A 24743-nucleotide genomic window follows, 5' to 3' on the forward strand; every position below is an offset into this window, starting at 1 on the left:
GACCCAAGCTGAAGGCAGAGGCTTTAACCCACTGAGCCACCCAGGTGCCCCAACAGTCTTAGTTTTTAAAGAACTCCCTGCTCCGGAGGCGCCTGGGAGAGGCTCAGTCATTGGGTCGTCTGACTCGGTTTCAGCTCAGGTCATGATCACAGGGTCCTCGGATCAAGCCCTGGATGGGCTCTGTGCTCAGCGGGGAACCCGTTTGAGGATTCTCTCCCTCTGTGCACACAGGTTCTCTCTCTCAAATAAATCTTTTTAAAAAAAAACACTGCTCTCACTCTTAGCTCTTTGCTCAGAGGAGGCTCCTCTGCATCTGTCCTCAAATCCTGGTTCATCCTGCACCGGCTGCCTCCACCGGGCAGCCTGAAGTTTAACCCTGGTGAGGTCAAAGTCCTGTACCTGACATGCTCTGGTGGGGATACTGTCTGCCCCGGGCCCCTGTCTGTTGGCCCCACTGTCCCCAAAAAAGGTCAGTGATGACATGGCCAGGGCAGCCAGTGACTGGAAGGGCCCGAGAATGACTGTGAGGCTGTTGAGGACAGGCCCAGGTCCTGGCGGGACCTTGGGCTGCTGCCTGGATGATCACAGCCCTCAAGGAACCGCCAAGAGAGGCAGAAGAACATTAAACCCAGTCCAAATCCTCACTTATCCTGTCAACATTGCCCGACAGATGCAGCCCCAGTCTTCAGCTAGAGAAATCTCTGGAACCATCGAAGAGGTCCTAGAGACTGCCCAGTCCGTGGGCTGCAGTGTGTGGTGCCCAGCCAGTGGAGAAGTACCAAAGAAACCACTTCGATAAAGGATCGTTTGACAACCAAAAAAAAAATGCCTCCCTGCTCAACTGAAAGGTTTTTGATTACACTTGAATGTGGTTGCAGCAAGCGATTTCTACAGCCCTGGACTGGGGTGGGAGTGAGACTTCCTCATTTGCTCCAACAGCACAGCTTTCTGAGCTGGGAAGCTGCTGAGGCCAGCAGCCGCGGCACTTCCTGCCGCCTTGACTTTGCATACACTGGCCTTCCCCTGGGAATCTCCAGCAGGCCCCTTCCTCCCTCTGGGTGGCAAGTGCAGAAAGCCTCGTCTCCATGGGCGTTCTGCTGCTCCCTGGTTCTCCTGACACTCTTCTGGCTCTGTTCCCTCGGGCCCCAAACCGATTCTCTCTGGAAGGGCTCCCGTTCCCGCGGGGGGGCCAGCAGCGAGCACCAGGCCTCTCTGCTCTACCAAAGCTGACCTCCCAGTGCCGGTGGTGGGACCCTCCAGAGTCACATTTGAGTAGGGACTCGACGGGAGTGACCTTTGGGGTACTCGGGGTGAGCCGGAATGTCACGTGGAGGGGCCGAGGGGAGGTGACAGGTTGGAAGCCTTGAACCCTGGAGGGGTAGGGCAAGAGGTTGAGGATGACCAGGGCCCCATTCCTATTCAGCTGTTGCCCTGGGCAGCTCGAGGTTCTACATGTTTGGAAACCGAGGCCAACACGGGGGACAGGAAAGACTTAAGGAAGTTGTTCCCTCCTGGTCTTCTTTAAGGATCTACTTCTTGGTGATAAGGGACCTACCCGACTGGAGCTCGCTTGAACTTCCAGCTTCCTAAATTACCTGGATCCCATGCTTCCCTGTGTGACTTTCCCTCTCGACAGCACAGTGATGTGCTGTGACCCAAAGCCCCCCACCCTCCCACTTTGTGACAGGCTGGATTTGGGAGATGACTTCCTATAGGGGACAATGGGTGTAGAGAACCTGAGTTGGTGACTTTCCTGGTTTGAACCGAGCTGCTTCCCTCCAGAAGAGGGGCCATTCGGTGCGGTGGTGGGCCCCTCGCCTGCTCTTCCCTTGCTTCCTGTGCTCCCCAGGAACAAAGGTGGGGCCTCGAACAGGAGCCCTTGGGGCAGAGGAGCCCTTGGGGCGTGCTGTCAACTGGCTTCCTGCACCGGCCTGCCCGCCCTGGGGAGGGGCTGAGCCCGCCCTCACGATAAGGACTGCCCTCCCTCGAAAAGAAAGCAAAGGGGGAAGAGTCCCTCACTGAGCCGCAGGTGTTCAGGCTGAGGCCGGGAGTGGCTGACACTCCAAGCCGGCCCCACCTGCAGCCCCCAAACCCTTACAGGCAAGGTAAGCTGGGGCGGCGGCTGAAGGCGCAAGGACCCCGTTTCCTCACCCCCCTGCTGCTCAGCACGCCTCTGCCCATGCGGCAGCCCAGACTTCTCGGCGCCCCAGAGAGGCCTTGGTTGGCTTGGGATGTCAGGATCCGAGCTTTGGGCCAGGAGTGGGAGTATTTTCTGACTTGGGTCCCCCACCATTTCCAGGCCTCGGCAGCTGCCAGTATCGACTCGGGGGTGACATGTGGGCTGGGGAAGCAGATGGAGGTTGTGCCAGGTTCTGGCATCAAGCCTGGTGATCTTGAGCGAGCCTCTTCTTACTCGTTCCGGGTCTCAGTCTTCCTGCCTGTAAGATGGGAGTGGGCTGGAAGCGCCGTGCGGCTAAACCACCGGTAACGGCGAGAGGCTCTGAGGCCTGTGTCTCGCGGCTGCCGTGACATCCTGGCCCGTGGGTGCGCTCTCTGCTTTCCTGCCTGTCCAGGTCACCAAACGCCACTTCTACTCAAACGTGGGCAGCCTCCGAGGCCCCAGCACCCTGCCTCCTTCCCCACCCTCTGCAGAGCCGCCGCAGCCATGGCGGGGATGAAGACGGCCACCGGGGACTACATCGACTCGTCCTGGGAGCTGCGGGTGTTTGTGGGAGAGGAGGACCCCGAGGCCGAGTCCGTCACCCTGCGGGTCACGGGAGAGTCGCACATCGGTGGGGTGCTCCTGAAGATCGTGGAGGAGATCAGTGAGTGTCCCATGGCCCCCGCTGCTGACCTCAGCGCCACGGGGCCGCTGTGACTGGGTCCGTGGGCACTTCCGGGCCACCCGACTGTGCTGTGCTCGATAACCCCGCCACAGTGACTCAGGCACCCGCTTAATCATTTGGTTCCAAAAAAGACATTTCCCCAACTTCCCCTCCCTCCCGCAATCTTCCCTCCCTCCCTCCTGCTCCTGCCGCTTCTGCTAAGTCCCCAGGGAGCAGCCACGGGCTGTTCACCCATGTCCCGGGCAGGAGGGGCCTGGCCCCGGGCGGAGGCAGAGGCTACATTTGAGGTCTCGGGGCAGACCAGGGGACGCGGGGCCGGCTCCCATACCCTCTCCCCGGAGCGGAAGCCCTCCGCAGGCTGGTGACGGGCCTAGCCTGGGTGGAAAGGCCCTGCCCCCACAGGAAGTTACAGCAGGGCAGCCTGTGGTATCAGGCGTGGAGAAGAGCAGGGCTAGTGACACGGGGGCTTCTCATCCCCTTTCCCTGCCCGGGGGTCAGGGCTGCCCCTTCCTGGGAGGGCAGCAGGCCCACCCTGGTAGGCAGAGCCAGAAGGCAAGCCCACGATCATTTTAGTCCCTGGCTCCTGGGTCCTGGGCCACCTGCGGGAGGCAGGGGCAGACAGGCTTCCTCACGGCTGGCCAACCCGCCACGTGCGGCCTGCGAGCCCGGTGGGCTGGCTTGTGGACGGACAGGTCCCGGGACAACCCAGCCATGAGGCCGAGGTAGTGAAGGGGCTTCCAACAGGCAGGGCCCAAGGAGGCTGTGAAAGCAGAAGCGGGAAACAGAGGGTCCGGGACATCAGGCCAAGCTGTAGACAGGCATGGACTGAGCCAGGGCAGAGGGGCTGAAGAGATAGGGCCCCAAGGGGAGATCTGGTTGGCTCTAGGGCAGGGGACACGAGCCATGCACAAGCCTAAATAAGGAGTCAGGCGGGCGGGCGGGCAGAGCTGATCCCCACACCTGCTGCTGGGTCCCCCCTGGCAGTAAGTCCCTTCAGCTCCTGTCCCCTGCAGTGAGGACATTGCCCCCACCCTTCCCAATCCCTCTCATTCCTGAGTGTATCAGATGTCCACTGAGGCTCCGTCAGGCCAGACCCCACGCCACGCCAGCCCCTGCCTTCCTGGAGTAAGGCCAGGTGGGTGAGACCGACCGTCCAGCTCCCAGCACGGGGAGCCTTGGCACCAGAGGCGAGAGCACAGGGCCTGGAGCCAGAGGGGGTGCACGCAGCCAGGATGGGGAGACTCCCTAGCAGAGTCCCGAGAGGGGCTGCAGCACAGGGGGCAGGGGCAAGGTGTGAAGTTGGAGCGCAGGGCATGTGCTCTGGGCTTTTCTGGGCATGACCAGAACAGGGGATGGGATGGCTGCCTTTAGGAGTTTAGACTCCTGGAGGCAGAAGCAACTCCTAAGGGTTTTCAGCCACTTACCTCTAGACAGGCCCCTCGGCTTAGGGGTGAGCTGGAGGCAGGGAGACAATCCTCCTATGCTGCGCGGTGCGGACAGACCGGAGGGTGGCTTTTGGAAGTGAGATGGGCATCGATGAAATGTGGGAGCTAACAGTGGAAGGGAGATTGCTCAGGCCTGGCGGGGAAGTCGGGTCACCCTAGCCCCCAGATGCCCTGCGGAGGGGCCAGAGGGAGAAGAACCCCGAACCAGTGTCAGAAAGACCGAGTTTCACGCAGGCTTCAGGGACTGAAAGTAGGAGTTACCGCATTTCTGTCCCACAGGCAGGCACGGGGCCTGTAAACATTTTTCTGGAGCGAGTGAAGCCAGTGGGTGTGTCCTTTCGCCCCTGGCCTGTGGGTTTCTGGCCCAGGGAAGGGCCTGGTCCCGAGGTATGGTGTGTGGGGATGGAAGCAGGAAGATGAGGCCGTAGAGGCAGGAGCCCTGGGAAGAGGCCTGGGTCGGGGAGGAAGGGACTCCCAACCAGAGAAGGACAGGGACAGCCCGGGAAAGGGGCCGAGGAGGACAAGACAAGAGCCAGAGGTCAAGAGGAGATGGGGAAGGCGCCACAGGCCAGAGCAGTGAGGACGGGCGGCTCCAAGGACTCTGCGAGGTGGGACAGATTGAGCCAGAGAATGTCTTGCCGTTGGCCGCTCTGGTGACCGGAGGGACGAGGAGTGCAGGTGGAGACAGGGACAGAGCACTGGGTGGGAAGGGCTTTGCACACCCCAGAGGGCTGCCTCCGTCCACCCTTTGTCATCTGTCACTAGCTGCGGGACACGGAAAGTTCGAGGTTCAGACTGGATCCTCCCTCGCGGGCATTCACAGGCCTGAAGAGTGTGTCACCCATACTGGGGCAGGCGTGCTTCTGGGCCCACGGGCTTGGGAGGGTGACTCCTCACATCTCACAAACCACAAACCCGAGGCCCAGAGAGCGAGAGGCCTCGGCCAGGGGCACAGAATGTGTAACCCAGGAATGTTCGTGGACGGCCTGCTGGGCCGGGCACAGTGCCAGGGCCCCAACAGAGCCTCGGCCTCCCAGGCTCCTGGAGCGCCAGCGAGAGGCCCGCCAGCCAGGAGTCCCAAGCGCTGCTGTTCCAGGGCAGCTTGATGGGCCGGGGTGCATGAGGCGGAGGCAGGAAGATGGGGACACCTGGATCCTGGGGGGCGGGGGGCTCCCTTGGAAAGTGATGTCACAACTCAGCCCCACAGAACCAGCAGGGTGAGCTGGCAAAGAGCCATCCTGCTGTGACCTCAGTCCCAGACCCCCAGCCAACCCAGCCTGGCCCCATGTTGGCCTGGGCTGGTGTTCAGCTCCCCAGGGGGCCGGGCCCTCCATGGCTAATGCCCCCCCCCCTTCTTCCCTGCGGCCCCACAGAGCGCAAGCAGGACTGGTCAGACCATGCTATTTGGTGGGAGCAGAAAAAGCAGTGGCTTCTGCAGACGCACTGGACGTTGGACAAGTATGGCATCCTGGCCGACGCCCGCCTCTTCTTCGGGCCCCAGCACCGGCCCATCATCCTGCGGCTGCCGAACCGCCGGGCCCTGCGCCTGCGAGCCAGCTTCTCCCAGCCCCTCTTCCAGGCCGTGGCTGCCATCTGCCGCCTCCTCAGTGAGTCCCCTGCTGGTCCCCGCTCTTGTGCCCCAGCGAGGGTCCTGCCCTCCCAGTCAGGCTGTGGTCATGTGGTCCTCGCAGTCCTGTCCCCTGTCACGGCCCCAGAGTCCTGGGAGTGGGCAGGGAGGTTCTGGGGCAGGACCCCAGCCCCTGCTAAGGGGCCAGCTCCCCTGCAGGTATCCGGCACCCCGAGGAGCTATCTCTGCTCCGGGCTCCTGAGAAGAAGGAGAAGAAGAAGAAGGACAAGGAGCCGGAAGAGGAGTTGTATGACTTGACCAAAGTCGTCCTGGCTGGGGGTGAGCATGGCTGGGCAGGTGGGGTGGGGTGGGGGCTGGGCGCTGGCGTCCTGAGGCGTGGCCTGGGGCTGGGGCCTGTCTAACCCTGTCCTGCACTCCAGGCGTGGCACCTGCCTTGTTCCGGGGGATGCCAGCCCACTTCTCGGACAGCGCCCAGACGGAAGCCTGCTACCACATGCTGAGCCGGCCTCAGCCGCCGCCCGACCCTGCCTTGCTCCAGCGCCTGCCTCGGCCCAGCTCCCTGTTGGACAAGACCCAGCTCCACAGCAGGTGTGCAGCCGGCCGGCTCTGTGGCCTGGGGCTCGGTCCCCATGGGTCTGGGCTTCCACTGCCAGGGCCCCTGCCCTCCCCTGGATCCTTACCCCAGATCCCCACCTCGAGTTTCCAGGCCTGTCTTATGAGTCCGCTTTCCCTTCACCACAGCCCCCCCCAACCCCCCTCCCCCTCCCAGGCCTCCCTCCCCGCCCAGCACTGCCTCTGCCGTGGCCCTGACTTCTGCCTGCTCTGTGGCCCAGGTGGCTGGACTCGTCGAGGTGCCTCATGCAGCAGGGGATCACAGCTGGGGACATGCTCTGGCTGCGCTTTAAGTACTACAGCTTCTTCGACCTGGATCCCAAGGTGGGCTGGGCCGGGGCTCAGGGCCGGGGGCTGGTGCAGTGAGACATGAGGACTTAGGGTCAGGGGTCTGGGCTCTGGGAACATGAGGGACTAGCAGGGTGTCTGTCCATCCATCCACTGCCTCATCCACACCCCCGTCTGGGCAGTGTAGACAGTGGCGGGCGTCCCTAGGAAGCCTGTGCAGGTGGGAGGTGCCTGGCACCTAGACTCAGAGAAGGCTTCCAGGAAGGGGTGACGCTGTGATCTGCAGGTTTGCCCTGCATGCTCTCTGTCCCCCGCTCCGTTCCCTCCTGCTTCTTACTAGGCCACTTGTGACCCCATGAACTTGGGGGGGTTCCAGATGCCCTGTCCAGACCCCCCCCCACTCTTCCTCCTGTTTCCACAGCCTGGCAAACCCAGAACGCCCTCCCCAGCCACCCTTACCCCTTAGCCCGTTATAGCTCCCACGCGTGTGATCTCAGGGCAGACCTTCTCCCGAGACCCTCACTGGAGCGCTAGACTTGGGTGTCCAGGTGGCTCCGCTCCGTTCACGGGCCTAACAGGCATGTCAGACTTCTGCCTGAACCTGAAGTCGTGATTCCCAGCCTGCCCCACACATCCTCCACCTTTCGCAGGTTCTTTGCAAAAGCTTTCATGGATTCGTTACTTACGGCATTCTGGAGCCATTCTGGAGCCGGCTCCTTCCCTCTCACGGTCGGCCGCTTCCTCTCCTGGGGACTTTGTTGTTCCCTTCCCCAGCTCTCCTGCCTTACTTTGGTTTGAGTGGTCTTCCTGATTCCATTTTATCTCTTTTATTTTAGCTTATTAGCTATACTTAAAAAAATGGTTTTGGTGGTTGCTAGAAGGGATTTAGTACACAGACTCTATTACCATCCGGAAATACTCAAGGCTTCTTCCGGAGAAACTTACAAGACACTTGAGTTTCCCGGCCCGGCCTGTACATGCTGGTTCTCACACACTTCAGTTCTGCCGCTGTCAAAGCCCTCAAGACACTGTCATTCCTGCTGCTGTCATTATTCTTACAACGGCTATATTGAGAAATCATTCATATACCATGTCTTCTGTCCATTTAAATGGACACCCTGATGGTTTTTAAGACATTCACAGACTTGGGCAACCATCAGCACCGTCCATTTTGAAATATTTTCATCGCCCCGAAAAGAAAACCACACCCACCATTTATCCCTCACCCACTGAGCCCCAGACAACTCCTAATCTCCTTTCCGTCTCCATAGATTTGCCCATCCCGGACATTTCCTACAAAAGGGATCAGCCAGTATGTCGCTTTTTGTGGCTGGTTTCTGTTTTCATGTTTTAGCATGGTTCCGTTTCATTCCTTTTTACTGCAAAGTGGAATTTCATTGTAGGAACAGACCACATTTTATTGATCCATTCAGAGATTAATAGACATTTGGCTCACCCCTCCCCCCACCCACCCAACCACAGGTTGGCTATTATGAATAAGGCTCCTATGACTATTCATTCAGATACAAGTTTTGGGGTGGTCCTATCTTTTCATTTCTCTTGGTGTAGACCAAGGAATAGAATTGTCCAATCATTATCGCTATTACTTATGCTTTAACCCTTCAATCTCTCTTTTTTTTTTTAATTTTTGGTGGAACTTTTGTGATAACTGGAAATTCCCAGGCAATTGTAAGAAATAATACCCAGAAGGCGGCTGGTTGCTTCAGCTGACAGAGCACAGGACCCTCACCCTCGCCGTCTCCTGTACTCTTTATTCCCTGGGGTAGATCCCCATTTCCAGCTGCTCTCTTTTTCCGTCTGCCTGAGGGACTTTAACATTTCTTGTGGTGCTGCTCTACTGGTGATGATCCATTCAGCTTTTGTACGTCTGAATAAGTCATTATTTTGCCTTTGATTTTAAGACTTTTATTTTTAAAGATTTTATTTGTTTGACAGAGAGAGACAGGGTAAGGAGGGAATGCAAGCAGGGGGAGTGGGGAGGGAGAAGCAGGCTTCCTGCAGAGCAGTGAGCCCAATCCCAGGATGGGCTCCATCCCGGACCTTAGGATCTTGACCTGAGCCAAGGGCAGACGCTTAATGACTGAACCACCCAGGTGCCCCTGATTTTGAGAGAGATTTTAACTCGGTGTAGAATTCTTGGGTGATGGTTTTGTTTCTTTGTTTCTTTCTTTCTTTTTTTAAAGATTTTATTTATTTGACAGACAGAGAGAAATCACAAGTAGGCAGAGAGGCAGGCAGAGAGAGAGAGAGGGAAGGAAGCAGGCTCCCCGCGAAGCAGAGAGCCCGATGTGGGGCTCAATCCCAGGACCCTGGGATCATGACCAGAGCCAAAGGCAGAGGCTTTAACCCACTGAGCCACCCAGGCGCCCCGATGGTTTTGTTTCTTACGGTACTTTATTTATTTGTTTATTTATTTACTTATTTTTAAGATTTTATTTATTTGAGAGAGAAGGCATGCAAGTGAGAGTACCCAAGTCAGGAGAGAGTGGCAAAGGGAAAGGGAGAAGCAGGCTCCCCACTGAGCAGGGAGCCTGACGGGGGTCTTGATCCCAGGACCTCTGGGATCATGACCTGAGCTGAAGGCAGAGGCTTCACTGCTTAACTGACTGAGCCACCCAGGCGCCCCATCACTGGTTTTAAACAGTGTGATTATCATACGCCTTGGTTCCCTTCAGGTTTTTCGTGCTTGGAGTTCAGTGAGCTTCTTGAATATGTGAGTTGATAATTTGTATCAAATTTGGAAAATTTGGGGTCATTGTTTTTTCAGGATTTTTTTTTTCCCTGCTCCCTCCCTTGATAGGATTCCAGTTATATGAACTACTAGACTGCTTCACTTCATCCCACAGCCCTCTGATGCTCTGTTCCCTGTTCCTTTTTTTGTGGGTTGTTTTTTTTTTTTTTTTTGAAGATTTTATTTATTTATCAGATAGAGATCACAAGTAGGCAGAGAGGCAGGCCTGGGTTGGCGGGGGGTGGGGGGAGGAGGCTCCCTGCTGAGCAGAGAGCCCGAAGTGGGGCTCGATCCCAGGGCCCTGGGCCGAAGGCAGAGGCTTTAACCCACTGAGCCACCCAGGCTCCTCTCTGTTCTCTGTTTCTTTTTAGGTGATTTCTCCAGTCTTGTTTTTCTATGTTGCACTTGAGTAGGTCTCTTGCCCTATCTTCAGGTTTACTAATCATTCTTCTTCCATGTCGAATCTGCCATGGATATCATGCCTGTAAGTTTAATTGTGACCTTTTTTTTTAGTAGTTTCCATGACTCTCCCTAAAATACTCCTGTCTCGCTACCTCCTTGAACACCCATGATGCTTTTGTAATAACTCTGCATGTTTTTATCTACTAATTCTTCCACTTGTGTCATTTCTAGATCTGTTTCTATAGGGTCTCTCCTTGTTATGAGTTGTATTTTTCTGTTATTTTCATGCCTGACCATATTTTTCCTTTATTTGGGGGGGGGGGTGTTTTATTTTATTGTGGTTTTTTGTTGTTGTTGTTTATTTTTCTTTTGGGGGGGATAAAATTTTATTTATTTGTTTGTTTGTTTGTTTGAGAGAGACTATGGGCAGTGTAAGGAGCAGAAGGAGAAGCAGGCTTTCTACTGAGCAGGGAGTCTGATGCAGGGCTCAATCCCAGGACCCTGGGATCAGGACCTGAGCTGAAGGCAGACTCTTAACTGACTGAGCCACCCAGGCGCCCCTTGTTGTTTTTTTTCTTTTTCTTTCTTCTTTTTGTGCCTGATCATTTTTTACTTAATGCCAGACAGACACTACAAATTTTATGTTCTTGGGTGCTAGATTTTTGGGGTTTTTTTTGGTAGTCCTTTAAGTATTTTTAAACCTTGTTTAGGGATGAAGTTAAACCACTTGGAGACTGTTTGATCCTTCCAAGGCTTGCCTTGAATGTTAATGAGGTGGGACAAAAACATCCTCTAATCTAGGGCTAATTTACCTCATTACTGAGGCATTGCCTTCAGAGAATTCTATCTAATGTACCATGCATCGTGAGGCTTCTTTAATCTGGCTTTTGGGAGTGTGAACCATTGCCACTCTTAGGTGAGCTCTGGTGAATGTTCCATCTGCTCCTTTCAAGTTTGTTTTGTTTTTGTTTTTGTTTTTCATCAGCCTTGTGTAGTTTCCTTACGCACATACACTGATCAGTGCTTAAAGACTCAAGAGGAGCCCCCTAATGATTCCAGAGCCTTCTTTCTGTGCAGCTCTATCCTCCACAGAACTCTGTCCTGTGAACTCTAGCTGCCTTGGACTCACCAAATGCTCAAAAACATTTCTTCAACTTGGGGAAAATGCTGGACTGTATTTGGGGTCCCCCTCTTTGTGAAGCTCTCTCTAGGCAATGGGCTGGGCCAATCAGGATACACCATGTTTGTTTCCCTTCTGTCAGGGATCACTGTTCTGTATGGTCTCTTGTCCAATATCTACAATCTACTGGGTCATTGTTGCTCTCTTTTGGGGGTCTCTCTTGTAAGATACTTTCCATGTAGCTATGGTTTCTCTGGGGTCTTCACAGTGATGAAGTGGGAAGTTCCATTGCCAAGCCCCTCCAACATTGTATCCCAATCACAATACTCTTTTCAAACTGGTGGGTTGCTTTATTTTTTTTTTAAGATTTTATTTATTTATTTGACAGAGAGAGGGGGATCACAAGTAGGCAGGGAGGCAGGCAGAGAGAGAAGGGTAAGCAGACTCCCCCCCAAGCAGAGAGCCCGATGCTGGACTTGATCCCAGGACCCTGAGATCATGACTGGAGCCGAAGGCAGAGGCTTAACCCACTGAGCCACCCAGGCACCGTGGTGGATGGCTTTAGGATATCAGTCAGTGTTATCTTTGTCATGGAACCATTGAAGCTGGCACTCTAGACCCACAGCACAACTGTTGTCCTTGGGCTACTCTTCCCTATTTCCTGAGCATCCCTCTGTTGGACTCCTTGGTTCCTGACTCTCATGTGTTCCTCTGTTGACTAACGCCTTCATTTGGATGAAACATTTATTTTAATAGCTTCCTGTAAAATGGTAAATGATTTGAAATCCTGCATGTCTGAAAAGGCCCCTGTTCTACCCTCACTCACATGATAGTTTGGCTAGGTATAGAATTCTAGGTTGGAGATATTTCCCTGCTAAATCTGAAGCCACCTTCCCATGGTGCTCTAGGTCCTGGTGGTTCTACTGAGGAATCTAATGCCATTTTGTTTTCAATCCTTCCATGTGAGACCCTTTTATTTTTTCTTGGAGAGGGAGGGGAGATACCAGAAGCTTTTAGTGTTTTTCTTATCTCCTGATGTATTAAAATCTCTCGATAATATGTCCTAGTATGAATCGGTCTTCCTTGATTGGTGTGCACACTTGCTGAGCCCTTCAGATGAGGAACTTGAGTCTTTCAGTTCTGGAGAAATGCCTTAAACAATTGTTTAAATCATTTCCTCCCACCACTTTTCTGTTCCTTTCTTATGGAGCTCCGTAGATATTAGACCCCCTAGATTGCTTCTTCAAAGAAAAAAACATAGACATTTATCTCGTTTTTCTCATGTCTTTTTTTTTTTAAGATTTTTTAAAATTTTAAGTAATCTCTATACCCAGTGTAGAGCTCAAACCCACAATCCCAAGAACAAGAGTCCCATGCTCCACTGACTGAGCCATCCAGGTGCCCCTTGTCTTTCTCATTACTAAGTTTGTTGTCTTTTGTTTTACTTTCTGGAGAGGGCTTTGACTTATCTTTTTTTTTTTTTTTAAGATTTTATTTATTTATTTGACAGAGAGGGAGAGAGGGAACACAAGCAGGGGGAGTGGGAGGGGAAGAAGCAGGCTTCCTGCCAATTAGGGAGCCTGATGCAGGGCTCGATCCCAGGACCCTGGGATCATGACCTGAGCCAAAGGCAGACATTTAATGACTGAGCCACCCAGGTGCCCTGACTAATCTTTCAAATGATCTATTGAATTTATAATTTCTGCAACTGTATTTTTTTCAAGTTCTAAGAGCTCTTGTTTTTGGAGTATTCCTTTGTAAGGTTTTTTGTTTGTTAGTGTAACATACATTTAAAAAAATGTACAAATGTATCCAATACTTCAAGCAGCAAGATGTCACCTGCCCCCAGAAGCCCCTTTCATACCCCTTCTGGTCAGTATCTCCCTGGGAGGAAGCACTAATGTTAATTCTAACACTATAGATCTTTGAGCCTGTGTTTGAAATCTACATATGTGAAATCACACAGTCTGTACTCTCTTGCGTCTGGCCTTTTTCACTTGGCATTATGCTCATATGATTCATGCACAGTGCATACTATTGTAGCTTATTTCTTCTCATTGGTGTGTGACATTCCCTTATGTCAATATACCATAATTAATTTTCCATTCTACTGATGGGCATTGCACAGTTTCCAGATTGGGACTGTTATGAATAAAGATGCTATGAACATTCCAGTAATGTCTTTGGTGAATATATGTACACATTTCTGTAGCATATGTGCCCAGAGGTGGAATTGCTAGATTAAGGGGCAGCTTTGGTTTAACTGTAGCAGACAACTGTTAAGCAGCTTTCCGAAGTGGTTGTACCAGGTTACAGCCCCCATCAGCAGGGTCCAAAAAGTTTGCTTTTTCCACAATTTCACTGGTGTGGCACTGGCGTTTCCATGGTAGACCTTCTGGTAGTTGTGTAATGGTGTCTTACATGGTTTTTTATTTTTTGTTGTTGTTGTTGTTTTTAAGATTTTTATTTATTTGACAGAGAGAGAGAAATCACAAATAGGCAGAGAGGGAAGCAGAGAGAGAGAGGGGAGGAAGCAGGCTCCCTGCGGAGCAGAGAGCCCTATGCGGGGCTCGATCCCAGGACCTGAGATCATGACCTGAGCGGAAGGCAGAGGCTTTAACCCACTGAGCCACCCAGGCACCCCTGTTTTTTTTTTTTTTTTTAACAGCTTTACTTAGATATAACTTGCCTACCATAAAAATCACTCATCATAAGCATTCAGTTTGATTACGTTCGGTAAATTTATACACTGGGTAGCCATTACTGCAATCAAGTTTTAGAACATTTCATCACCCCCAGAAGGTTCTCTACTGCCCATTTGCAATCATTCCTCCTCCCACACCTCACCCCAGACATCACTGACGTGCTTTCCATGTGGCTTTCACAGTTCCCTGATGACTAATCAAGTTAAGCCCTTTCTCATTGGGCTACTGGCCATTGGAAGATCCTCTTTGGTGACGTTTTTGCTCAACTTCTTTGCCAATTTTTAATATTGAGTCGCTTGCCTTTCATACTGCTTCGTAGGAGTTCTTTGTATATTCTATATATGGGTAGTACTTTGTCAGAGAAATATGTGATGATAGTTTCCCCCTGTACTTTGCCTTTTCATTCTCTTGATGGTTTATTTTGATAAAAAGAAGTTCGTAATTGTAATACAATCTGTCTTCTATTTTTAAATATTTTTTTCTTTTATGATGAATATCTTTTGGGTCCTGTTTAAAAACAAATCTTTTTTGTTCCAAGGTCACAAATAGGTAGACCTACTTTTCTCTAAAAGCTTTGTTGTTTTAACTTTCATGTTTAGATCTGCAACCCAGCTGGAGCTGGTATTTTTATGTGGTGTGAGGTAGGGGAACAAAACAATTAAAAAAAAAATACAGGTATCCAATAGACCCAGTATCATTTACTGAAAATGGAATCCTGTCCCAGTGACTGCAGGGTCACCTTTGTTGTAGGTCAGGTGAACGTAAGGAGTGGGTCCCTGACTCTCTGGTTCCCTTCATCAATTTGTCTCTCTTTACCAATGCCACACAACCTAAAATTCTGTATCTTTATAATTATGTTCTTTTTTTTTTTTTTTTTTTTTTTTTTTAACACAGCATCATGTTTTTGTGCTCTGAGTATAGCATTTCGTCTCTCTAAGGATTCTGCCTGGTTGAAATTTTCTTCCTCTCCCTACTGTCTTGGTTCCCTCCAAGCTCTTGTCCTGTCTCTGTAGTTCCTGCCATAGTTGTCCTTACCCTGGGGTAATCCCTGCCTGCCCTTTCATATTGAGAGGCAGGGCTGTAAGAACCCATAGAAGCCCCCCCAGTGGATGAAAAGGGCTTAGCACTTTGGGGGCTCCCTGGGGGTGCTGGGGTAGGCCTGTCATCACCACTCGTTGGGGGAGTTTTCTCTTTGGCTCATCAGTTTCTCACCAGTGAACCCTCTGATCTCCTGACTGGGAATAGAAGGCTCATTGTCAAAGTCTTGGGTGCCAAGTAGGGAAGGGCTGGGGCTATCCCACCTTTCAGGATGTCAACCTTTCTCTTGGTACATCTGTTTGTTTGTTTGTTTGTTTGTTTGTTTAATGCATTACTTTCATTTTGTAAAAGATTTTATTTATTTATTTGACAGACAGAGATCACAAGTAGGCAGAGAAGCAGGCAGAGAGAGACGGAGGAAGCAGGTTCCCTGCTGAGCAGAGAGCTGGATGCAGGGCTTGATCCCAGGACCCTGGGATCATGACCTGAGCTGGAGGCAGAGGCTTCAACCCACTGAGCCACCCAGGCACCCTGGTGCATCTGTTTTAAGCACAGCAGCCCCTCACCCAGGCAGGTCTAGAGAACCAAATGTAGGGGTGCCTCTGGCTCACCATCTCCAGAGAGTAAATCTCTGGCTTCTGCCATGCCTGGCTGTCACTTGGCTGCAAGGAGTGGGGGACACTGGAGGGGGGGAACACCTGCTCCTTTTATACACCTTCTAGAATCATTTCAGCCCGCCCTCATCCCTCAGCTAGAGGAGCTCTGTCCGGAGCCTGCCAATGGCTACCACGCACACTGGATGCCTTTGTCCATGTCCGTGTTCTTCTTGCTGTTTGTTTCCTGCCTATTTTCAAAACTCATTCATGCCTTTTCTACAGAACAAAAGAGGGGAAAGACCAAGAGATCCCAACTCTCTCGCACTGTAATTCAGTTCCCATTCATGTTTCTGCTTTCCCTTTGCCAAAACGTTGTCAGCGGGTCGTTCAGCTCTTTTCTTTGTCCTTTTGGATTTACTCTTTTTATGCCTTTGCATAAACCGGTGGTGGTTGGTTTCAGGGGGAGCATAGGCGTGGCCTTCTGTGGGTAACTGGGATCCCCCTTTGAGCTTTGCACTCCCTGTTCCTTCTTTCTGGAATGTTCTTCCTATCACTCTCCCATTAAGTGGCCCATTGCCATCCTCAGGTCTCAGGGCAGGCTGTCATCTCCTCAAAGAAGACTTCCTAGAATGCTTCTTCATGTGGAGTAGTTCCCTGTATCCCAATTCCATTCTCTCTCTTCGCCCTCCTCCTTGGGGTTGTCCTTGCCTGAGAGCACGAGTGAATGGCGCCATGGAAGCTATTTCCTTTATTGCTCTTATCACAATCTTGAATCATTTTACTTATAAGGTTGATTTGTTTATTCAGTCCCCCTTCTGCCCCCACACGCACACAGTAAACACACAGTCAACTGTGCAAGAAGTCTTACAGGGAAAAAGGTATCACTTGCCTGGTCAGGCCTTAAGGCTGGCATTGGGGTCCGCTGCCCACGTGGGCCCACGAGCTGAGCATGCCACTGTGCAAAGGCGGGGCTGGTAGCTGAGGCTCACAGGGTCCAGGTACACAGCGATCGGGGCAGTTGGATCCCAATCGAACCCAGCCCCCCCCCCCGCCCCCCCGCTGCAGACAGATCCGGTGCGGCTGACCCAGCTGTACGAGCAGGCTCGGTGGGACGTGCTGCTGGAGGAGACCGACTGCACTGAGGAAGAAATGATGGTGTTCGCAGCCCTGCAGGTGTCCGGTGGGCGGGGGGACCCGGGGCGGGGTAGGGTGCTAGCTGGGCCCAGGGCAGGGAGGGTCTTCCGAGGTGGGGGACCCATCTCTGGGAAGCCCCACTTGGGGCACTGTGGGCCGCCCACTCAGCCCTCCCTGGCTGCGTGCCCCACCCAGTACCACATCAACAAGCTGTCCCAGAGCGGGGAGGTGGGCGAACCGACTGGCACAGACCCGGGGCTGGACGACCTGGACGCGGCCCTGAACAACCTGGAGGTGAAGCTGGAGGGGTCGGCAGCCACGGATGTGCTGGTGAGGACGGGCTCTGGTCAGGGCTTGCGTTTGGGGTCAGGGTCAAGGGCGAGGACCTGATGATCCCCCTCTGACTCTTCGTCCCCACAGGACAACCTTACCACCATCCCCGAACTCAAGGACTATCTCCGGATCTTCCGGTGAGTTTGGGCCCAAAGTCGGCAGCCCTGCCAGAGGGGCCCAGGGTGGAGAGAGAGCCCAGGAGGGAGGGAGGCAGCCGTCACCAGCCTCCTGCCTCACCCTCAGGCCCCGGAAGCTGACCCTAAAGGGGTACCGCCAGCACTGGGTCGTGTTCAAGGAGACCACCCTGTCCTACTACAAGAGCCAGGATGAGGCCCCGGGGGACCCCATCCAGCAGCTCAACCTCAAGGGTGAGTGAGGGTGGCCTGGCCAGGATGGGGACAAGGGCAGGAGCTGGCTCAGGGGCCACCTGGCCCACCTGAGGACTGGGGACTTGAAAGTTCTCACCTCAGTTTCTCCCTGGGGGCGGGAGAAGACACCGTCCGCCCTCACGTGTTCTGCTGGGCTGGTGTCTGCCCGGGGACCTCTCAGGCAGGGCTCCCCACTGCCCCCACCCCGGCCAGGCTTCCCACCTGCCCCTTCATCTCCCTCTAGGCTGCGAGGTGGTCCCTGACGTCAACGTCTCAGGCCAGAAGTTCTGCATCAAACTCCTCGTCCCCTCCCCTGAGGGCATGAGTGAGGTCTACCTGCGGTGCCAGGATGTACGTCCGGGCCGGGCTGAGGCTGGTGCGGGGAGGGGGCCCGGGGCCGAACCACAGCCTGTTCCTCACACCGCAGGAGAAGCAGTACGCCCACTGGATGGCCGGCTGCCGACTGGCATCCAAGGGCCGCACCATGGCGGACAGCAGCTACCCCAGCGAAGTACAGGCCATCCTGGCCTTCCTCAGCCTGCAGCGGACGGGCGGCGGGGGCTCGGGTGGCCACCCGCAGGGCCCTGATGCCGCTGCTGAGGGCCTCAACCCCTACGGCCTTGTCGCCCCCCGCTTCCAGCGAAAGTTCAAGGCCAAGCAGGTGCCAGCCAGAGGAAGTGGGTGGTGGGATGACCACAGCAATTCCCTGGCCACCCGTGGCCCCAGAGTCCTCTCAGAGCCTTCCTTTGAAAAGGCTCGTGCTCACTCATTCTTTCCCCTACCCGTGTCCCTGACATTGAACAGGCCGGTCCCCACCCTCTGGGATGGGTCAAGGTGCAGCTGCCCACATCCACCCCAGGGCCTGGCTCAGCTCCTATCTGCTGAGCCCTGAGAGGGTGCTCGGTGGCCCCACCCCTGCTCCGGGCTCAGCATCCAGTCTCTCCAGTGGGGACATGCTGGGGGTCTCAGGGACGTTGATGGCCACTCACTGGTGTGGTCCCGCAGCTCACCCCACGGATCCTGGAAGCCCACCAGAACGTGGCGCAGCTTTCACTGTCTGAGGCCCAGCTGCGTTTCATCCAGGCCTGGCAGTCCCTGCCCGACTTCGGCATCTCCTACATCGTGGTCAGGTATGGGCCCCGCCCCTGCCCGCCGTGCCTTCCCCGGCTGCCTGCTGTGGCACCCCGAAGCCTCCCTTCCTTCCTGCCCTCTATGGGTGTTGTGTGGGCGCCCCTGCCGTCCTGTGCCCCTGCAGCAAATGCTAGAGCGAGAGATCAAGCCAGGAGGGTGGGAGCCCCAGCTCGCCCCTCTGGCTCACACTCTCTCCCGCCCCCCGAGACTAGGTTCAAGGGCAGCAGGAAGGATGAGATCCTGGGCATCGCCAACAACAGACTGATCCGCATTGACTTGGCCGTGGGCGACGTCGTCAAGACCTGGCGCTTCAGCAACATGCGCCAGTGGAATGTCAACTGGGACATCCGGCAGGTGGGCCAGAGGTGGGGGGAGGGGGGCCTCCAGGGGCAGGGGCAGGCCCAGCCAGGGCAGGACAGGGGCTGCTCTCCTCCCCCTCCCCCACCAGCCCATCCGTCTGCCCATTCTGCAGGTGGCCATCGAGTTTGATGAGCACATCAATGTGGCCTTCAGCTGCGTATCAGCCAGCTGCCGAATCGTGCACGAATACATCGGGGGCTACATTTTCCTGTCCACGCGGGAACGGGCCCGTGGGGAAGAGCTGGATGAGGACCTCTTCTTACAGCTCACGGGAGGCCATGAGGCCTTCTGAGGTCTGTCTTATCACCCCCACTTTGCTCACTACCTGCTCTGGCCACGCCTAAGCCCACACCCTCCCCAGACATGCCCCAAACTGGACATATTCACCTGCTGTCACTGGCTTCGCGCAGACAGGGACCTAACGGGGCCAGACTCTGCCATCCCCCAGGCTAAGAAGGGTGGGTTATGAGCTCACACAATACCCACCTTTCCCTTGTCCGAGTGGCCGGGACCAGCACCGCTGACCCAGCTGGGCTCTCCGAACACATGAGGAAAACTGGCTGTAGCTACAGGGTGATGATAATTCATGGTTTCAAACGGGAGCTTTTTTTTTTAAATCTTTTTACATTTTTTAAAAAATAAATATTTTATTGTTGAGTCATCCTGCTTCCTCTGGAGCTGTGCTTGGGGCCACTCTGATACTCTGTCTCTTCATTACCAGCCAAGGAAAGGGACTTTCCTGAGAAAGAAACAAGATCTTAGGGAAAGGGAGACCGAAGTCAGCCTGGGCTGGGAGCTGAGAGGGAGGAGAAGGCAGAGGACACAGGCTCCATGTACAGGAGAATGGTGGTGGTTCTCACGGGTGGGGCGAAGCTGCAGGGCCTCCTTGAAGTACTTGGGAAGCAGGAAGCCATCAGCATTCCCCGGGGTGAGGATCACTCCATTGGCAGAGCGGAAAAAGGGGATTCCATCTGCAGACAAAGCCAGAGGTGTGACTCCGGCCCTATCTGAAAGCCCTGGGGAAGTCCCTGCTGTGTCCAGGCTCACCTGCCAAGGCCCGGGGCCCGTCAATGAACACGGCCACTTCACAATTTGGCCGCATGCCTGTAGAGACAATTGGAGCTGGGGCCTGAAGCATTTGGGGGCCCGTTATCAAACCTGGGCAGGCTCAGTGCGGGGAGGTCCTGGGATCAGGGGCAGGGATGGGGCTACCGCAGCATGCAGAGCACGGAGTGGCCTTGGACAAGAGAAGTTATGATCCTTGGAGAGAGAGCCGATAAAGACAGCTGGGGAGGGCTACTGACCACTGATGACACCAGGGTCCCCAGGCAGTCCCGGAGCCAGGTGGATATGTGTCCTTCCCCGGCAGGATAGGCCGTTGAGCAGGATGGATGGCCAGTGCTGCCAGAATGTGCCATGGACGAGCCTCAGGGGCAGGGCTTGTGGGGTCTCCAGGGGCATCAGCTCCAACTCCGGTACCTGGGATGGTTGGGGGAATGCATGGTAGTGAGCCCCCCACACACACGGGCAGGGGTCCTACCTGGCTCTCCCACTGGTCCCCTTAGCGCCCACCTGCAGGGAGTGACCCTGATTGGCCCGGATGAGAGGGCCTGTGCCGGGGTCCCCTGGCTGCAGAGCAAACCGCTGCTTCTCGTTGGTGTCCACGACTCGCTGCACATCTTCAGTCGAGAAGCCGTGGAACTGGGGTAGCTGCAGGAGGGTACCCAGGGGCACGAAGCCATCTGTGGGCAGGCAGGGGGCTTGGGAGCTGACCTAGTCCTGGCCTGGGCCAGAGTTAAGAGCGGGAGCCAGAGGAAACCAGAATAGGGCCTGGGCTCGGGCCAAGGTGGTGGGGGGCAGGTCACAGGGGTTTTATCTGTGAGAGTCTCCCCTTTCTGGGCCTCCGTTTCCTCAACTTCCATAGGAATAGGACCTGCCTTCGGGAGGGTCACAAAGATAGGGTACCCCTGTTTTAGCACAGTACCCTGACCAGAATGGATGCTCAGTAAACACCAGTTACCTCAACAGGCAGGCTCCTGGGCTCTGGGCCTCGGTGCTCCCTGTACATGGAGGAGATGGGCCCTCTGTGCTGTCCCCACAGGGCCACAGGGTAGGGCAGTCACAGATAAGCTCACACTGCTCCCTCACTTCCAACCACTCACCTCAGTCCCCAAGACTCACTTACCAGCCCTCATGGGAAGCCCCAGCTTCAGGGCCCCGTGTCGCAGCACGTAGGAGAGAGCCTTGGACAGCTGCACATCCTGGTCCTATAAGAGCCAAAAGGTGGCCCCAGCTCCACTCCCACCCGGCCAGCATATTCCGGGGAGCCAGGGCACCAAGTCCTCCTCCTTTACCCTCCCACCAAGAAAGTGGGGGTGAGGGTGGCGTGGGCGCACCTGTCCCCGGGGTCTGTGAGCCCTTCTACCCCTGGATCCTGTGGTTTCCTGCCTCCTTCCTCCACGGGAGTTCATGGCAAAGTCCTGCGAGGAACAGTGATAATATGGGGACTCTTAAGGACCCTCTCATGTCCCCGTCCTGCTCAGCAAGTCACAGAGCCTCAGGATGTAAGACCTGGGAGGGGGATATTCTGCTCATTAAATTCACTTCCCACCCCAAACTTCCTGGTGCAGATAGGGAAACTGAGGCCAGCAAGCAAGATTTGCCCAAGGTCACAAGCCGAGCCCCCCCGCCCTCCAGGCTCGCGGGCTGCCCCTTAAAGTGGGCCTCAGGAGGCGGCCCGGCGTCCAGGCTAACGGGGCGGAAGCGTCAGGGCCGGCGAAGAGAGACAGAATTAGCGGGTGGGAACAGACAGAAGCCAGCTCGGCCTCACCAACTCCGAGGCATCGCAGCGACCCCGCCGGCCTAGGCGCAGCAACCCGCCAATGAGAAGCGGGGGAGGAAGGGGAAGGGCACTTCCGCTTCGGGAAAAGGGGCGGAGCCTGTGGGCCGCGCAGTCGGGTGAGTGCTGCTGGAGGCTGGCGCTTCCGGATCCTGCGAGGGGTCTGGCGCACCAGGGGTTGGTGGGAGGACCCTGGGATTGGGAGAAATGGGGATAAATGGGTGACTGGACTCAGGACCTCTGGGTGGTAGAGATGCACGGCAGTCCTAGGGATGTCAGGCAGCAGGAATCTCGGGGCTCTTGCTGGGATAAGACACTCTCCTGCCCAGGGAGAGGTCAGAGGGGATCAGAAGGGCTGCGGGAACCCTAAGGAGGTCTGTGGCCCAGGGGGCCAGCTGCTTGGCTCAAGGATCGCTGTGGGGCTGTCGGGGTGACGGTCCCGGCTGTGTCCTCCCCCAGAGTGGCCCTGTCCAGATCATGGACCCTGAGGTGTCTTTGCTGCTGCGGTGCCCCCCAGGTGGGCTGCCAGAGGAGCAGGTACAGGCTGAGCTGAGCCCAGACCATGACCGTCGCCCACTGCCAGGAGGGGACGAGGCCATCGCTGCCATCTGGGAGAGCCGGCTACAGGCTCAGCCCTGGCTCTTTGACGCCCCCAAATTCCGTCTGCACTCCGCCATCTTGGCCCCCACTGGCTCACAGGGACCACAACTGCTCCTGCGCCTGGGCCTGACTTCCTACCGAGACTTCCTGGGCACTAACTGGGCTGGCTCAGCAGGGCAGCTGCAACAACAGGGCGCCACTGACTGGGGTGACAAGCAAGCCTACCTGGCAGACCCGCTGGGGGTTGGCGCCATGCTGATCACAGCAGATGACTTCTTTGTCTTCCTGCGTCGCTCTCGGCAGGTGGCAGAGGCACCTGGGCTGGTGGATGTGCCCGGGGGGCACCCTGAGCCTCAGGTGAGATGCCAGGCTGGGTGCAAAGGCACAAAGACACAAAAGGCTTTGTTTTCCTCATCCCTTTAGCGGGGAGGGTGACCTGGTGCTTATCTGGGTGGGAAACTAGGGGATGATGGGGGGCGTGGGGTGAGGGGTGGGGAACAGAGGACTAGCTGGATCTCTGGTTATCCATATGGAAATGTGAGCCTGGGTCAAGGGATCACCAAGATTCTTACTCTGTGCATAGCCAGGCCCTAAGGGCCAGCAAATATGGGGGAGGCAGGGAGGGAAGAGATGAAGAACAGGGGCTGAGCCTGACCTTTCCCAGGCCGTGTGCCCTGGTGACAGTCCCCTGCACAAGAACCTCCCTGGGGAGCTGGTGGTGCATGAGCTCTTCTCCAGCGTCCTCCAGGAGATCTGTGACGAGGTGAGTGGAGGGTGGCCCAGACAGGCGGGCAAGAAGGGAGGGGGTAGAACATGCCAGAATTCCCCAGGTATGGGCTGGCAGGAGGGTCTGCAGGCATCTGGCCTTGGGGGAAGAGCTTGGCTTTGCAGTTAGGCACAAGTGGAGTGGAATTCTAGCCCTCGTATCTGTGTGCCTCAAGCTCCTCTTCTTTAAAATGGGAACAAGAGGGGCGCTTGGGTGTCGTAGTTGGTTAAGCATCTGCCTTTGGCTCAGGTCATGATCCCAGGGTCCTGGGATCGAGCCCTGTGCTGGGCTCCCTGTCCAGTGGGGAATCTGCTTCTCCCTCTGCCGTTCTTCTGCTCTCGCTCTCTCTCAAGTAAATAAAACCTTAAAAAAAATTTTTTTTAATGGAAAAAAAGGAACAATGATAAATGTCTTGCTTACTCCACTCCCCCACCCCACCCCACCCTTGTGCCGTGTGTTGAAAAGAGGAGTTAATGAGAGTCCCAGTTACTCCTGACTTCCCTTGGGTGACCCTGGGCAAACTGTTTAGTTTCTTGAGTTCTCCTTTCCCATCTGTAATATGAACATGCCTACGATCTGACATTTTGTGATTCTGGGCACTTGAACTACTAACCGTAAAATGCTGTACAAGGATAACGTTCTTCATTGAGACGGGCAGGGATGTGGGCAGTGGGCACTGACGGGTGGACCCCCTGTCCCAGGTGAACGTGCCACTGTCCACTCTGAGCCAGCCACTGCTGTTGGGCATTGCCCGCAATGAGACCAGTGCCGGCCGCGCCAGTGCTGAGTTCTATGTCCAGTGAGTGGACTCTGGGGTTCAGGGTTCTGGGGTAGGTGGGTGGTCCGGGGGAATGGCTGAGGCAGCTGGGGTTTGCCTTACAGGGCCTGGACACTCCCCAAGCCACCCTCCTGTCCTTTTCCAGGTGCAGCCTGACTTCTGAGCAGGTGAAGAAGTACTACATGGGTGGGGGAGCTGAGGCCCACGAGTCTACAGGAATCATCTTTGTGGAGACACAGGTGTGAAATGGCAAAGTGTGTCCTGCTTGGACAAAGAGCTGGTGTTGGGCTTGGCACAGGCCAGGTGGTACATGTCTGTTTCCCTGGAGCTGGGTCAGATGGGGCTGCGAAATCTCTTAGAGCTTTCCTCCAGAGCCAGAAGGCCTCTTTGGGGAAGCCCTCAGTCCAAGAGAGGGCCAGGAACCTCTTCAGCCTCCTTAACATGTCTCCCTAGAGATGGTGAAGTGCAGTGCTCCTTAACATGTCTCCCTAGAGATGGTGAAGTCTCCCTAGAGATGGTGAAGTGCAGAGGGTTCTGAGGCTTAGGAATGCTGGGCACAGCTCCCACAAGAGACCTGGATGTTGGGGGTCTTACTCTCTCCCCACAGAGGGTACGGAGGTTGCAGGAGACCGAAATGTGGACTGAGCTCTGCCCGTCGGCTAAAGGTGCTATCTTCCTCTACAACCAAGTCCGGGGAAGTCCCACCTGAGTCGCCCGAGGGTCCCCAACCCTAGCACGACTTGGAAGATAATAAAGGGCTTTATTCTTGGATTCCATTGGCATCTGCTGTTTCTGTGAGACAGAGATAGACCGCTGGGAGAGACCTGGGTGGCTGCGAGGCAGGACGAGCGTTGGGAAACAACAAAAACCCAGCCTCCGTTCTCCCTCTGCAAACTAGAATGACGACGAAGCCCCCTTGCCAGGCCGTGGTGAGGGTCCGGGCCTCCTATGGGGTGGAAGCTGCTTTACGAAAGCCGTCTTGCTGCAGAGCAGAGTAACAGCCATATTCCCGGGACAGAGCAACGGAAGCGGGGTCGGAGGC

The 24743-nt window shown here is 55.2% G+C and overlaps 3 protein-coding genes and 1 long non-coding RNA gene across 10 annotated transcripts; 3 read left to right on the forward strand and 1 right to left on the reverse strand.

Moving 5' to 3' along the window:
• Positions 1 to 1879: 1879 nt before the first annotated feature.
• Positions 1880 to 19379, forward strand: FERMT3 (FERM domain containing kindlin 3). 2 transcript variants are annotated; one of them, XM_082748200.1, is made up of 15 exons: positions 1880 to 2105; positions 2574 to 2825; positions 5665 to 5898; positions 6078 to 6197; positions 6299 to 6467; positions 6713 to 6815; positions 16458 to 16565; positions 16722 to 16856; positions 16947 to 16996; positions 17103 to 17227; positions 17472 to 17578; positions 17655 to 17888; positions 18233 to 18357; positions 18571 to 18712; positions 18831 to 19379. In XM_082748200.1, the coding sequence occupies exons 2-15, from the start codon at positions 2666 to 2668 to the stop codon at positions 19008 to 19010; spliced, it is 1992 nt and encodes a 663-aa protein (XP_082604326.1). In that variant the 5' UTR covers positions 1880 to 2105; positions 2574 to 2665; the 3' UTR covers positions 19011 to 19379. The 2 variants fall into 2 exon arrangements, with proteins under 2 accessions (XP_082604326.1, XP_082604327.1); XM_082748201.1 differs by having other exon boundaries at positions 1973 to 2105; positions 2653 to 2825.
• On the forward strand, positions 8296 to 14640 carry LOC309873185. Its single transcript, XR_014316223.1, has 2 exons — positions 8296 to 9174; positions 10165 to 14640. It is a non-coding gene; the product is annotated as an uncharacterized lncRNA (long non-coding RNA).
• TRPT1 (tRNA phosphotransferase 1) lies at positions 19309 to 21651 on the reverse strand. Of its 2 annotated transcripts, none has more exons than XM_082748261.1 (8): positions 21549 to 21651; positions 21115 to 21198; positions 20904 to 20985; positions 20291 to 20460; positions 20023 to 20197; positions 19766 to 19822; positions 19579 to 19689; positions 19309 to 19457 (listed from the first exon to the last, which is right to left on the reverse strand). In XM_082748261.1, the coding sequence occupies exons 2-8, from the start codon at positions 21187 to 21189 to the stop codon at positions 19366 to 19368; spliced, it is 762 nt and encodes a 253-aa protein (XP_082604387.1). In that variant the 5' UTR covers positions 21190 to 21198; positions 21549 to 21651; the 3' UTR covers positions 19309 to 19365. The 2 variants fall into 2 exon arrangements, with proteins under 2 accessions (XP_082604387.1, XP_082604386.1); XM_082748260.1 differs by having other exon boundaries at positions 19556 to 19689.
• Positions 21640 to 24472, forward strand: NUDT22 (nudix hydrolase 22). Of its 5 annotated transcripts, none has more exons than XM_082748254.1 (6): positions 21640 to 21676; positions 22017 to 22514; positions 22822 to 22920; positions 23625 to 23722; positions 23847 to 23940; positions 24309 to 24472. In XM_082748254.1, the coding sequence occupies exons 2-6, from the start codon at positions 22035 to 22037 to the stop codon at positions 24408 to 24410; spliced, it is 873 nt and encodes a 290-aa protein (XP_082604380.1). In that variant the 5' UTR covers positions 21640 to 21676; positions 22017 to 22034; the 3' UTR covers positions 24411 to 24472. The 5 variants fall into 5 exon arrangements, 4 of the variants coding, with proteins under 4 accessions (XP_082604380.1, XP_082604379.1, XP_082604381.1 ...); XM_082748253.1 differs by having other exon boundaries at positions 21662 to 21734; XM_082748255.1 differs by lacking the exon at positions 21640 to 21676 and adding an exon at positions 21677 to 21718.
• Positions 24473 to 24743: the final 271 nt, after the last annotated feature.

The sequence above is a fragment of the Mustela nivalis genome (assembly GCF_964662115.1).
Source record: "Mustela nivalis genome assembly, chromosome: 9".
In the NCBI taxonomy this organism is placed as follows: Eukaryota; Metazoa; Chordata; class Mammalia; order Carnivora; family Mustelidae; genus Mustela; species Mustela nivalis.

Coding starts and splice junctions, on each gene's coding strand:
- FERMT3 (XM_082748200.1), top strand. CDS start 2,666: ATGGCGGGGATGAAGACGGCCACCGGGGACTACATCGACTCGTCCTGG. Junction 6,468..6,712: donor AAGACCCAGCTCCACAGCAG/GTGTGCAGCCGG, acceptor TCTGTGGCCCAG/GTGGCTGGACTCGTCGAGGT. Junction 18,713..18,830: donor TCAACTGGGACATCCGGCAG/GTGGGCCAGAGG, acceptor CCCATTCTGCAG/GTGGCCATCGAGTTTGATGA.
- TRPT1 (XM_082748260.1), bottom strand. CDS start 21,189: ATGAACTCCCGTGGAGGAAGGAGGCAGGAAACCACAGGATCCAGGGGT. Junction 19,690..19,765: donor CGGGCCCCGGGCCTTGGCAG/GTGAGCCTGGAC, acceptor CTTTGTCTGCAG/ATGGAATCCCCTTTTTCCGC. Junction 19,458..19,555: donor AGAACCACCACCATTCTCCT/GTACATGGAGCC, acceptor TTTCTTTCTCAG/GAAAGTCCCTTTCCTTGGCT.
- NUDT22 (XM_082748254.1), top strand. CDS start 22,035: ATGGACCCTGAGGTGTCTTTGCTGCTGCGGTGCCCCCCAGGTGGGCTG. Junction 22,515..22,821: donor GGGGGCACCCTGAGCCTCAG/GTGAGATGCCAG, acceptor GACCTTTCCCAG/GCCGTGTGCCCTGGTGACAG. Junction 23,941..24,308: donor TCATCTTTGTGGAGACACAG/GTGTGAAATGGC, acceptor CTCTCCCCACAG/AGGGTACGGAGGTTGCAGGA.